We start from the raw sequence: 14913 nt of genomic DNA, 5'->3' as shown, positions 1-14913 counted from the left end.
TCTTAGTTATAGTTAGTATCGCACACCACCTTTGCCACCACAGTATGGTTATGTAGCTGGCCATGGATGTGGACGTGGGGAGCATAGACAATACCTCAACCCTACAGAGGATCGAGACCCTACGGATGATCGAGAAACACCAGCAGCACCAATAGTTCGTCGTCAGCCATATCGTAACCGGCGACGTCTCCATTGTGGGACGGAATAGATAGATAGGCTCTAAATTGACATTAATATTTATTTTATTTATATAAACGTAAAACATTATTCTCCAATCTTTTTATATATTTTTTTAATTTGAACTACCATAGATAATTTCATAATTCTTGAATAAAAATAAAACATAAAATTTAATTTATTTATTATAAATTTAGTTAAAATAAAAATTTAATGTAAATTAAAAACTGACTTTTAAGAACAAATAATTATAAATAAAAAGATAAAGGTTTAAACATGATATAAATTAAAAAAAAAAATTGAAGATGGTCGTCTCTCCATCTTGGCTTTGGTTTAAAAAAAAAATGACGTGGTGCAATCGTGGCGCCACGTACAATGACGACCATTTTAGGTGCGAAACCCCACCCAATCTATTCCAGTATTATTTATGGAATAAGTTTGTAAATATGCATTTTTTTTTGGCAACTTTTTTGTTTTTGTTTAAAACAACATTAATTTAAAAATAAGTTTAATTTAAAACGTTATTAAAAAAAATCCGGATTTCTGGACGAATAATATGTAATTTCACATGAAAATAAAAAAGTGTAGAAAAACATTAATTTTAAAGAAGAGGAGTAAAAATCAAATCTGTCTTTAAAAATGGGCTCAGCCCAAAATCCCAATTCCTAAACCCCTTGACAAAAACTGATCCGAACTCCCCCTTAAGCCTACAAAGACTCTCACTACTGTGTTTGCTTTGTAAGAATTTTTTCTGGAAAAAATGCAGGCTCCCGAGGATATTCGCAATCTTCCAATCGACATCACGTTCTCCCGTCTTGGTGGTAATAATCTCCGACTCTCGTTGATTCAGCGATCTCCTTTTCATTATATACTTCTCTCTCTCGAATTTCGCTGATCTGGTTGCTGGTAATTTTCTTGTTTGTTTGAATTGTACTTGTTTTTCAACAATTTGATTGGAGTTGAATTTTCGGCCTTCGTGGGGGTGAAGAATGGCTCGTCGATCGGAAAAGAATACCTGCTGATTGGCGTAAGCGTTTGGCAGCTTTGAGAGTTCGCATTTCGAAGGAGTTCTTGTCGCTGCCCAAGGATGCCAATCCCCATTTCCATACCTTAGACCATGAAGGTCAGATTTAGAATTTCAAGTTTTCAACCGGAAGTATTATGTTTCATTTGCTTGCATGTAGCGGAGTCTATTAATGTTTTCATTAATCAATCTCCAAGTCCTTGAGTCACATTCGATTATTTCCTATCTTTCTTTGCAATTAGCTTTCCTCATGGGTTCAGTATGCTCTTGGATTTGAGAACATGTGGCTTGGACACCCTTCTTTCTAGAGCACCTTTCCTTTTCTGTTGCCTGCTAGGGTGGATGGTAGGCGGGAGGAGTTTATTATGAATATGTTGGCTTATCTTAAACCTGCGTTAGGATGATGTTTTTGGGGACCTCCATTTGAAGAAGGATATCTTATATAGGTTGATGTTTTTGGATAGCTTGGCAACTTTTGGTTCTTTGAGCAAGGGGCTAAAATAGGAATGGCTTAACCTGAACTCTGAAGGGATAGATTGAGTTGTTACTCCAAAAAGGTGTACAATGGTTAAAGAAGTGGACTAAAGTACAATGTTGTTTAGAATTGCAAGTCTCATGAGGAACAAAGGAGAGTGCTGAAATCCAGGTTGGTGACCTGGCTGAAGGTGATTGAAGGATGTATCTTGTATTTTTTACTTCCTTTTATGCCTTCCCCCTTTCCCATGCTATCAAAAATATAAATCATTCCAATAACTCTAAAAATGGGGTTTAGCCCCTTTGTCTCCTAAGCCCTTTTTTAGTTGAACTGATTTATATTTTTGATAGGGTAGGAAAGAGTTGGAATCTCTTTTTACCATGAAGGAGATTATGGAAGTGATTTTAGTTGTGAGGGGAGTAAGATCGTGGATGACTTCCCTACGGCCTTTTACGAGGAAAATTGGTAGATCATGTGGGCAATTTGATGAAGATGATCTTTAATGAGTTTCCGCAAAGGAAGCATTATTGATGCGTACATGAATGAGACTTGTATTCTTCTTTTTTTGTTTTTTTTAAAAAAAAATTAAGAAATCAACTTTCATTAAAATAAGTGAAGAAATATAAAAAAGGCCTTGACAAATTTGAATTAGAAGCCCTGTCTAATCTCATAAACATTCTTCTATATCTTTCCAACCAAATAAACTATAGAGTGATAAAGAAACCTGTAGTTGAAAGATGGGCAGTGGAATATCCGTTCAGAAGTTAAGAGGGATGTGGGGTTCACTGGAAATGACCACACTTGATAAAGACTCTGACAGTAGTAGAATTTAGTAGAGACATAGAGAGAGATAGGTACTCTTTTGATTTGCAGTGGTATATGAGTCAGGAGCGTTAGGGATATCTCAAATTATCCCTTGGCAATGCACTTTTCTTTATTTAATAAATAAAGAGGTTTTATCACAATTCTCTTAAACATTTCTAATTGATAAAATCGTTCTCTATATTATGCATCCCCTTGTGCGTAATCAGTTCCTTTACTTATGAGTTTATAGTTTATATCTCATTGATGACTTGTGCACTGTGTTGTGGGTGTTTCTCAGATATTGGTTATTTGGAGGCGAAGAAAGTATATAATATTCTTCTAGAGTCAACCTCAGAAAGCCGGAATATATTTGGCCGGCTATCAGGTGCTGCTGTAAGACTTGTCTTTTTCTGCTTTTTTCTCAGTCTCTACTATAGATCAGCAGGCTTGAATTATTGTTCAATTTTAGTAAGTTTGTTTTCTAAATAAAAATATTGTTTTCTCAGGGTGCTTGGGAGACGATTGTACGAACTTATGAGAAGGATCATATTTTTCTTGGCGAAGCAGCTCAAATAATTGTTCAGAATGTGATTTATGAAATGTAATTGTCTTATGAGTTTTACCTTCGTAATAATTGATGAATATGGAAGAGCTCAATTTTCATGCTACTGTTACTTTTAATGTGAAGTCCATATCAGAAGAAACAGGTCCAAAAGATTCATCAACAGCTAGCTGAGCTGGATCGTAAAGAATCTGATACTAAAAGAAACGCTTCTATTTCGGCAACTAAATATCTTGAGGCTTGCCAGGATCTCGGTTTGCAGGTTATAACTTATAACCTATTCCACGTATTGCCAACTTTAGTATCTTCTTTTCATTGCGTGAATATCTTCTTCTTTTTGCAGGGAAAAAATGTAAGAGTTGAACTTCTGGAGACCGCACGGTCACTTCCAAGCACATTTAGCAGAATATTAGAAGTCATAAATGGTGATTCTGTGTCACGTGCTATTGAATACTATTCCAATTTTGTAAGGGATGCTCACTCGGACAAGGATGTAAGGCAATAGTATAATAAACATTGTCTGATGATCATAAGTGTCATAGAGAAGAATAGAGTAATTTATTTGCTGATGCTGATAACGTCGAAATTATTGTGATGTGGTATGTTAATTCTGACATTGCATACATGTATACAGAAACATGTGACTGTAGTACCAAACCTGGGCGATTTACGTGAGCATCCTCCTTCTTTACATGTGTCTGTGGGCTTTGAGATTGTTGATTCTGTAAACGTTCAGTCAAGCTATATAGAACCAGATGCTGTTGGAGGAGTAGGAACTGCTGCTGATAATATTGACTGGGATATATCTGTAGAAAATACTCAGATTGATTGGGATATAGGTGCATTGGAAGAGACCGAGGATACAGGAAATGGTTTGGGACCTTATGAAATAGTTCATGCGAGTGAAGCTGTGGAATTAGATCAAATGGAATCTAACAAGGAGGGTAGTAGTACATTGCCAGAGACTACTGTGTCTGAGATATCTCTTGGGATGTCAGTGTTGAAACACCTCAAGTTGATATCATTGATGATGTAACCTTGCCCGACATTGAGATGGATCATAAAACATTCATTCCTTCGACTCAATCTGCAGAAACCACTGAAGTAAGGAGCCAGCTTTTGGAGACAGAGTATAGGAATAAGATTCTTGATGATCTGTATGAGGTATATCATAGCTTTGGTAAAGAATTTGAGTGGTATTGTTCATATAATCAAATCAAATACCTTAGATGAAGGTTTTATGGTATATTTCTAATTACAATTTCAGCTTAAGGCATTTCTGAATCAACGTTTGAATGAATTGAAGAATGATGAAACTCTATCGTTGCAACATCAAGTCCAGGCAGTTGCTCCCTTTGTGCTGCAGCAATATACCCCTGATGCCATTGAGACGATGCTATCAGATGTTTCCTTGGCTATATCATTACTGTCAAGTAGGAAAACTCAAGATTTAATTATGATTCTCAACTCTAAAAGGTACTACTATTACTAGGTTTGTTATTGTTTTCATATTTTTTCAAACCACCTCTTGTAAGGATTTTCCAGATTTTTATACAAAAATTTATTGGAAAATGCTAATAAAATGAAGTTATAAGTAACCGATTCGACCCCACTTTTTGAATTAAAAACTAGGCCACTTAATTTATCATTCTGAGTTCATTTTTATTAGCATTTTGTTTTCTTTGGTGACAATATTATGTTTTTCATTTGTGACTTCTGTTGATTGATGAACTGGGATGGTGGACTTATGACACTTTGTTTTATATACTTTGCAATTGTGATTTTTTTTAGTGTGAAATTTCTGTCTCTTATCAAAATATTGTAATATTATCATAGAAACAAACTGTTCAGTTTAAATACTATGAATGTTTACGTTGGCATGTTTGACTCTTTTTAATGGTATTGTTTTCTAGGTTAAATTACATATTTTAGCTCAAGTATGTTATCTATTTAGTCCTTGAACTTAAAAAGTTTTAGTTACATCTATAGCTTTTGAAATTATACTTATTCCTACTTTTTTCAATGAATATTGGTTGACAATACGCATAGGTGACACTCATTTTTTGAAATTTGGATGAGATCACATGATCTAACTGCTTGTCCATAGAAAAATTAGATATGAATATGTAACTAGATCAGATTGGATTTGATATATTTTCTTAGTGTAAATTATATTTTTGGTTCCTAAATTTTCACATGCCCAACTTGTCCAACCGATGTATGACATCCATCTAACTGGTTGCTAAATCATGTCACTCCATCTAAATTTCAAGAAGTACTGCATTTTCATTTCATCTACCAGTATTAACGGTAAGAACTAAGATAAACATGAATCAATCTTAGAGGTATAATTGAAATTAAAGTTTAGAAACTAAGTATATACAATTCTATGTAACATAGGTTTTAAGTTTGACATAATTTTTTTTTTAAATTTTTGAAAAAGTACACTTTTGAGCCTTGAGATTTGGATCAAGGTTCACTTTGATTGCTGTTGTGGGCATTTGACTTTTGTTAGTTTGTTTAAGCTGTGGCCTAATTAATTTGTTTAAATATTAGTTGATTTACGTTAACTATGTTTGATTATTAATTTGGTTAATTATTTATATTATACCTTGTAATTTCATTTTCTCTAAATTTTTTTGGAACTTTTCTTAAATTTGACCATTCACAGGTAAACTAATGTAAATTTTGATTCCAGATTTCTAGAGAGATTAGTTAGTACACTAGAGGAAAAGAAGCAGCGTGAAGTGAAGCTGAAAGAAGGGTTAAAGGACTTAGCTGCCAAACGCATGGAGCTTCAAAATTCATTAGCTTCATCTTGGCCAAAACAAGTGAGTTCTCCTTCATTTTTTTTAATTCTTTTTTGATAAAAATATTACATTTCATTAATAAGATGAAATATACAAAAGAAAAGGGAATATTCTCACTTACTGTCAAACGCAAACCTTAGCAAGATTTGAGAAGTCAAGGCAGATCCTACATCTACCTGATCCCCCTGGTTCTACATTTTTAAATTAATCGACAAAATCAAAGGTCACATGTTCTATAAACAATCGGACAAATGAGGCAGATAATTATTGACGTTGCTCAAGCAGCTTTTGTTGAAGGTAGGCAGATAATTGATGCTATCTTGGTAGCCTTGGAAGTAGTGGAAGATTGGAAAGATAGGAAAAGGAGGGTTTTCTGATTAAGTTGGATCTTCTAGAAATCCTATGACAAGGTCGTTGGGACTATTTATATGCCATCATGGAGTACAAAGGCTTTGGCACGAGATGGAGGCAAGGGATGAAAGGTTGTATTTTCTATAGTTAATTTTCCCATCCTAATTAATGGCAAACCGCCAGCAAAGATTTTTGCTAAGAAGGGGCTTAAACAAGGGGACCCCTTTCCCCTTTCATTTTCACTCTTTTGGGCGACTTCCTAACTAGTTCCATCCACTTTTGTTATGATTTCCCCTTTCATTTTCACTCTTTTGGGTGACTTTCTAAGTAGTTCCATCCACTTTTGTTATGATTTTCCCTTTCCTTTTCATTCTGTGGGTGACTTCCTAAATAGTTCCATCCACTTTTGTTGTGAAAAGAGATTCTTGAGAGGCTCTCCAATAGGTAGACCAGCTGTTATGGTTACGAATCTCCAATATGCTGACGATACAATCATTTTCTGCCAGAACTCTGAAGACAATTTAGACAGATGGTGGAACTTCCTCAATATTTTCCTCTTGGATGCTGGGCTCTCCCTTAATCTGGAGAAGACACCTTTGGTTGGAGTCAACATGGAGATGGAGGTTCTGTCTCACCATGCCTCTATCTTTGGCTATAAAGTAAAACAACTCCCCATCAATTATTTTGGAGGTGGCATCCTTCTGGGATCCTACTGTGGATAAGTTCAGAGCCAAGGTTGAAAACTGGAGAAACCTTATGCTCTCAAAAGGACGCGGCTCACCCTTTCTCTCTTCAGCATTCCTCTTTATGCTTTCTCCATCTTCAAAGCTCCAAACAAAGTAGTAATGGATATGGAGAGGATAGTCAGGAATTTTTTCTGGAATGGGAATGGCTGCCACTTTAACGACACTTGGTGAGTTGAGATCAAGTTTTTTTTTTTTTTTGCCAAAGATGTATCTTGCTTTAGGATTGAGTGCCTACAACCAGAGGAATAATACCCTTCTCCAAAAGTGGTTGTCGAGGTTTACCCAAGAAGATGGAAATGTGTTATTTCAAGCATCTATGGTGGAGATTGTCAAAGCTGTATTCCTCCCCCTCCTAAAGGGAAAGCCTTGGGATGACCGTGGGTGGACATAGCTACGCAGAGCCATGTTTCATGAAGTTATTTTGTTCAAAGCCCAAAATAAGCGGTGGATTAAATTCTGGAAGGATATTTGGCTGGGAAACTCATCTTTGGAGTCTCAATTTCCAGATTTGTATAGCATTTCGCTTAAGAAGGAAAATACAGTGGTAGAATGTTGGAATGACGAGCAAGGGAACTGGAATTTGGGCTTTAGAAGAGGTATTTTGAACAGAAAGTTTAGTAGCTGGATGTGTCTGGTGACTCCTACCCTTTTGTGTAAGAAACAATTTCATTGATGTATGAAATTACAAAAGGCCCTATGGAGGGATTACAAAAGGCCCTATGTTCCTACCTAAGAAAGTCAAGGTTTTTCTTTTGGAGCTTAGCCCACAGAAGCCTCAATACCCGTGAAAAACTTTAGAGTTTAGAAATAACTCCCAAATTTGGTGATATCCCCCACGGGTTGCTCTCTTTGCCTTAGGAATGGTGAAACTTTGGACCACCTCTTTCTCCAGAGCACTTTTTCTATGATGTGTTGATCTTTTTTGATGAAGGAATAAGTCTCTTTGGGGTGCCTACCCCGTTTGGTAGATGATTGGCTTCTTGAAGTGTTACAAGGGGGTTTTCCAAAGGAAAAGCTAAGATTTTTGCTAGGGCCTTTTTTGGGAGCATTTGGGAGGAAAGGATCCACAGAGTTTTCAACAATACTTTTCTCCCTTTTGATATTTTTTGTGAAACTGTACAATAATATGGCTTCTTGGTGCCTTACTCGTAGAAGATTCTTTTGTAATTGCCTTAATTTCTCAAGATTGGAAAATTGTGATGTACTAGCTCTCTAGGGGGTCTTCTTGGGCACATGATTGGGGAGTGTTTCTTTGTTAGTTTTTTGGAAGGGGCCTCCTCGGCCCTTGTCCTTAGGTTGTTCTTTTGTCTTTTCTTTTAATGAATCGTTTCTTATAAAAAAAAAATTGTAAAATGAGCGAAATCATTTACTAATGCAATAAGAGAATCCAACTCAGGGAACCTATCAAAAGAAAGAGGCATATAATTGAATCGATAAGTGTTCCTTTCTATCCAAAGGGACCAAAAATGGTTCTAGCAGGTTGTAGCCAAAGAATCTCCTCCTTGTCAAAGACCTTGTACCATTTATAATGGTGGAGAAATTAGCACTAGGGGCACATACGTAGATCCAATTCCTCCATTGCTAATGGACCCTAGGCATTGAGAGTGGCAAGAAAAACATTTTCTTCACAAATTGATTGGCAGAAGCTCCTATTGATTTTCTTAGGTGTTTTGTTAGTAGCTATAATTTTAGTGTACTTATTTAGTGTACTTATCTATTAAATGCAATAAAAATACACTATATCAAAAAGTTAATAGGAGATCCTATTGACTGGTATGTTGGCAAGTATTGTTCATTATCTTAATCAATTTTGTCAAACACTTTCTCATGGTCAAGCTTGATGACTAGCGCTTTTTCTTTCTTTTGCAATTGCCAATGAGCTCATTGGCTATAAGAAGATATTCATCAAGTATTTAGTCTCCTCAGCCACAAAAGTGGATTGGAACTATGTAATGCTATGTAGAACAGTTTTCAGCTTCTGAATAGAGCTATTGTACTAGCCGTGATCTATGGTGGCTCCTTTAGAATCAACTAATATATACAGTCTCCAACATGATGAACAGATTGGGCCATCACCAAGCCAATGATTCTTACAGAATAGGATTTTGTCCGCTTTTTCAGTCACAACTTTATACAAGTGATCATCTTTCTGACAGCAATTTGCAATAGCTTTCCATGTGCCTTTAAATCTGCAATAGTTTCTGCAAAAAGCAATCCAATCCTTGGCCATCAAGTTATTTACTTGCAATCACCTTCCTCCACAAGGCCTCTTTCTCTTTTTAAGAAAACGCCAGCCCCACTTTGCCAAAAGGCTAAGTTTTTCTCTTCCAAGCCTCCTAAACCCACTCCTCCTTTAGTGATGTGCTGAGATGTAATTTTCCAATTAATGATATTCAAACCCCTCCCCTCTCAGATTCCAGATCAACTGCCTCTGGAAAAAATCCTTGAACATCTTCTCCTTATTCAAATTTATACAGATAAACCTCTCCCACATTTTTCGTCTTAATGGACATTGAATGAAGCCCCCACATTGATGGCCAATAATTCTCCAATTCTCTTAGTTCCACATATCCAACAACATATTTCTAGCTTTAATCCATCCTCCGTAGGACGGGATGACTGAATTTCACCCATGGTGAACACTGTCCGTTAATTTCAGGTTACAACTCCCCAAGGTTTACCAGCCTTTATTTGAACATAGAAGAGTAGTTTTAATCGGATTCACTGCATGTTAACTCTATCGGGTTGGAATGGATTGACCATCCACCAACTCTTGCAATGTCTGATTAATCTTGTGCCAATAATCGTGAAAATAATGCCAAGCAACGCACAAAAATCAGACTGCCTTCCTTGTTATCCTTATCTCTTGGTTCTTCCTTTAGCTGTACGTGCATCTAAGGCTTCACTATCCCGCGTATGAGCACCCTTTGATCGTAGGGGGATGTGTCATTCAGTCATTCTTTTCTGAAGAGCTTTTTGTTTTCATACTTGACAATCTTGATCATTCACACTATGGCTTGTCATCCCGCTTTGTTTTCTGCTGAAGGGACAACTATATTAATGCTTCCCCTTCCATTTCCCTCCAGTTTCATAATTTCTGCAAAAACACCTCTCTTGTTTGTTATCTTTTGAACCCATAACGAACACCAGATGGGCTTATGATCTAGAGGGTTAAGAGCAAGATCAGATATCTTATCACAACCAAACCAACTCTGACTTAGTCAAGGCAATGGCTTAGTTATTTGTTATTCCCCTTTCCTCCGGTCGAAAAACTCTACTCTGTCTTTTACAATCATAATCACACACGAAGACTTTGTGCTCCACCACACTTATCAGCAGGCAGTGTCACCATCTTCAGCAATTTTCTCAGTAACCATAATCATCGTTCAAAGTTCAGAGTTCACCTGAGAGCATCGCTAGGAGAGAGAAACAATGTCTATAATCAAATCACCTTAGAAGGTGAAAGTTTTCTTTTAGATCTTTGACTTGGAAAAACTCAATACTTGCTGTAGACTACAGAAAAAAAACGCCTGCTGTTTTGTTGGCCCCCAATTGGTACTTTATGTAAAGAAATCATGGGAAGGACAAAGTACACGTGTTTTTTATTTTGGTCGTTGGCTGCCTCTAGTTGGCATTGAATCTTCAAAATTCTCAATTCATGCTGGGTTCTTCCTCACAGTTGTCCAGAGGCTTTTTTATCAACTCATTTATGGGGCTAACTTTGACTAAATATGATGAGATATTTTGCCACCAAAAAAAAGAAAAACTTAGTAGGTTTGGTGGTGGTGTTGCAGGAAGCAGCTCTGGCGAAAACCAGGGAGTTGAAGAAGTTATGTGAAAGCAGTTTATCATCCATGTTTGATGGGAGACCTGTCAACATTATTGGCGAAATAAACAGTGTGTTGACAAGTGGTCTCAGTGCGTAAATAGGTAATAATGTCTGGCAGAATGATAAATGTGATCCTAAATCAATCTGTAAAAGAGAGTAGCTTTACTAATGCTTTAACTTATCGAAACCTTTGAGTTGTGGTGTTGTTTTTAGCAATAGAAATGGGAGCATCTATAATACTTGACAACCCGAGCGTATGGACAACGAAGACACTAGCCACTAGACTCTCATAGAAGTGGTTCAACTCAAAACGGAAAAGTCATATGATCCATTTTCAGCAACTCTTATCCATCTATCTATTCTCGTTGAAAATAGCTCTTCCCATAGTTTCAGCAACTTTCACGCATGCTAACTTTAAATATTTGTGTTCCTCTGTGTACTATCTTTAAATTTTAGCCAATCCCAGAGATTTTTACTTCTTTTCACATCTCTCTGGATAACATATCTTAGGGCTTGTTAGCTTTGGTTAAGATCGTCATTCGATGATTCATGACCTGTTTGGTAATTTATTGTTTAAAAAAAATATATAATTGTATTTGATTAGGATTTCTTGTTTCTTGTTTTTTCTTTTATATTGAAAAATGAAATAAAAATGTGTTTTGGTAACTATTTTTGTTTCTTGTTATGTAAAATTTTATATTGAAAAAGTAAAAGTTTATGTAAAAAAATAATTGTAAATTAAATACTTAAATTTTTATGCTATATTTATTTTTTAATATTTATTATGCAGGAATGATAAATTAATTTTTTGTTTTATGTTTTGGAAAAAAATAAATGGAAATAAGAAACTTTAGGCCTATTAATGTTCTCGCTCCTTTTTTTATTTTTCATTTCCAATTTTTGAGAAACATATGGTAATATGCCTATTCCTCGCTTCTCATTTTAAGAAATGACAACGAAATCAAGTTTTTTGCTTTTAGTTTTAATTCGCAATTTTTTTTCAATCCGTAAATGAAATAGTTGTTTTATCATTCTTAACTTATAAAATATTTAGGTTTATTAAAAATTGGAAAAAATAAATAAATAATTAGAATGTCATCAAACAAACTCGTCTGGGGAAGAAGGTACAGCAAAATGGAGTAACGTTAAGTAACGTAACAAAAGTCTTCAGGTCTTAGTGCCGCACTTACACTCGATAGAAGGTAAAGTAACGTAACGAGAGGAAGAAATAAGAACATAAGTTAAGTTCTCTCAACCTTTATTAAATCAATCTAAATGGTGTAAAACCAAAGAGGAGAAAAACATAATTACATTTGATAACACTTTCTTGTTTTTGATAACAGGGTTGGAGCTTTGCTTCCCTATATCCAGGGGCACCCACGCTCTAAGACCTGAATCCGAGAGACATCAATGATTTTTGATATTAAGCTCTTGATTTTATTGGAACAAGAAATAAGAAACACATTTTTGTTTCCAGAATTTCTAGACAATTTTGAAGATGTTTCTAAAACAATTAGAAACAAGAAAAACGTGCCCTTAGTTGCTAAGAACTAGCCTAGTTAGCCTCCAACGGCTATTTTCCTTCGGCGCAGGTATATGCCAAGTACTTCATCTATTCATCACAACTTAGCCTATAAAGTATACTCTTAATTAACCCTCTTAATAACTAAAATTTAATAATTTCAGCTTACATCAGATTACCTCTGCTTGCAAAATTATTTAGCTATATATCGGGTTAATCCTCATAAATTGTATTAGAAATTTTGAAAACAAAAAAAACATGAATGAGTTTGCAATTGGTTGTCTTGTCTTTGTGTTGTGCTTGCGAGGGGAGAACATAGTACGCTGTTTTTGGTCAAACAAGTTATATTGTTATAGAGGTTCATGAATCTCTTTAAGTCGTTTGAAAAAGTGAATGTATTAGACGATGAATTAGTCGAGTATGTATATGTGCAAATATCTTATATCTTATTAGAGGAAATCCGATCTACGAAGATTGATGAATCATTTGTCTAACTATATTGGAGTAGTTGCTTACAAGTGGAACATAACGTTAGAGGCCCTCCCAAAAGGAGCGAGGTAGGGGGGGGGGGGGGGGGGCAAAAAGAGTGTGAATGGCAAGATGGGGAAAACGACGATTTGATTAGATTCTACGCTACTGAAAGCCTTTTTTTAGGTCGGGGGGTGTAAGCCCCGAAAGCCTTTGGTATTTCGGTAGGGCGAGCAGCCCTTTTTTTCAGAAAAAAAAGGTTTGGAACCCTCGATTTGATTCCCAATTGATTTATGTTAAAATTTCCTATTTCTTGTTCCTATTTTCAATGAGATCAAATTTCTTTTTTTTTCGATACAAAAAAATAAAGAACAAATAAATAGTTACCAAATGAACTTATGTCTTTCTTTATTAAAAAAGAAAAGAGGAAATAAGAAATGAGAAAGTTACGGCCCGTTTGGTAACGTTCCTGTTTCTTCATTTTTAATAAAGAAAAATTAATTCTATGGTCCCAACATCTATGAATTCAAGATGAGAAACCAAAATGAGTGGCAGCCAATTTTGTGTTGTTGCACAAAATCAAAGGAGGGGCAGTGGTAGTGTATTGGCAAAACAAGAAGACGAGATCTCGGGATTGTAGTGCATCGTTGGCAACCAAATCTCGTGAGTATTGTGAGGTTTTTCATTCTTGTATTTCCTAGGATCGTATTGTTGTAGTTCATAGAAGCTAGGTGGCTTTGTCGAGACCTCTAGATTTGAGAGATTGTATTGTCCATTATATTTATCCCAGTATTAGTGTAGAACCAGTTGTCACGGAAGACTGGACGTAGCCCATAGTTGGGTGAACCAGTTAAATTTGCTTGAGTTGTTTCTATGTTTTCCCTATTTTTCTCGTATTATTGTGACTGACTTAGTTTTTACTGAAGAACTGTAGAAGAGGAAAATATTTTAGTAAGTAAATTTTCCCAACAATTTTTAATGAAGAAAAATGTATGGCATGATTCCAACGTCCAAGAATTAAAGTATGGTAAAACAACTTTTTTATTTATATTTTGAAACAAATTGGAAATGAGAACAACAAAGGAAAAACTTGTATTGGTGTGAGAATGTTCCCAAAAAAGTATAAAACAAGTAACAAATTTAGTAGTAAAATACTTAGACTTCTTAAGAAAATTTGAAACAAGAAACAAGAAACAAGAACGTTACCAAATGGGCCCTTAGTAACAGCTCCCTCCCCTCACTCTCTCCACATCTCTTCCTTCTCTCTCCTCATATCCGAGAAGAGTTGAGATTATCAGGATTTAATAGATAGTAAACTCCTGAGAGAGAAACTGGCCAAGTGCTATTTATAGAAGAGAACCAATAATTGTAACTGGCTACAAAATTATTGATTTCTTTCTATTGTCTTGACACTTGTCTCAACATAATTGAATACAACAAAAGAGATAAAGATTAGCCGACAAGACAAGTCCTTGACTGACATCTTATCCTTTTGGAATCTACTTTATAAAAAGTAAAGATAAGCGTGGCCGATAGGGGGCATCTTATCTTTTAATAAGTAAGAAAAGAAATGAAGTAAAACGAAAATTATTACAAACTGACAAAATAAAATAAAGACAAAAAGTAAAAGCTGATATGACTGTTTTTGGACTGGAAACTTGCTTGAGAAGTTTGACGAAGTCACCCGGCTTCTTCTGATTTAGCGAGGATTGCGAATTCTGTATATCATCGTAAAGGCTTCTCCGGCGTCTGATTAGGCCGTTCCATCCAGGGTCTTACTCACGACCTCTCGCCTAAACTGCCCAAGGAACACCTTCGATCTTCGACCAGGGTTGCCTTGTGAGATATAGAATCCTCTCAACTTAGTCAATCCTATACGCTAACTGCGCTGCCTCGTGGTTGGTTACTCCACATCAGAAGCTTGCCATCTACTTCATCTGGGTTTCTTCTGCAGTTCCTTCACAAAAACAGACTGGGATAGTGATGATAAGATCAGAATACAATGATCTTATCCAAAAGTTAAAATGAAATTTAAACAAATTAATTTACATAGATTTACAATAGAAAAATTAAATTAGACACTTGAAATATCTAGCTTCAGAATCAGTTGGGCTGTGAATCTAGATATGGATCATTGATATCGTA

At 35.7% G+C, this 14913-nt stretch overlaps 1 protein-coding gene across 1 annotated transcript; it reads left to right on the top strand.

Moving 5' to 3' along the window:
• The first annotated feature begins 837 nt into the window (after positions 1–837).
• Positions 838–11263, top strand: LOC111023647 (CDK5RAP3 protein homolog). Its single transcript, XM_022301119.2, is given in 11 exon segments — positions 838–998; positions 1166–1300; positions 2779–2873; positions 2987–3081; positions 3169–3304; positions 3386–3535; positions 3677–4021; positions 4024–4206; positions 4310–4518; positions 5741–5873; positions 10744–11263. Coding segments are annotated over 11 exon segments (1674 nt in total). The 5' UTR covers positions 838–937; the 3' UTR covers positions 10876–11263.
• The last annotated feature ends 3650 nt before the right edge of the window (positions 11264–14913 follow it).

This window comes from Momordica charantia (genome assembly GCF_013281855.1).
Source record: "Momordica charantia cultivar OHB3-1 chromosome 1 unlocalized genomic scaffold, Mcharantia_2.0 BLBB01000001.1, whole genome shotgun sequence".
In the NCBI taxonomy this organism is placed as follows: Eukaryota; Viridiplantae; Streptophyta; class Magnoliopsida; order Cucurbitales; family Cucurbitaceae; genus Momordica; species Momordica charantia.
The sequence above is the reverse complement of the archived record's forward strand: the minus strand, read 5'-3'. Positions and strand labels throughout refer to the sequence as shown.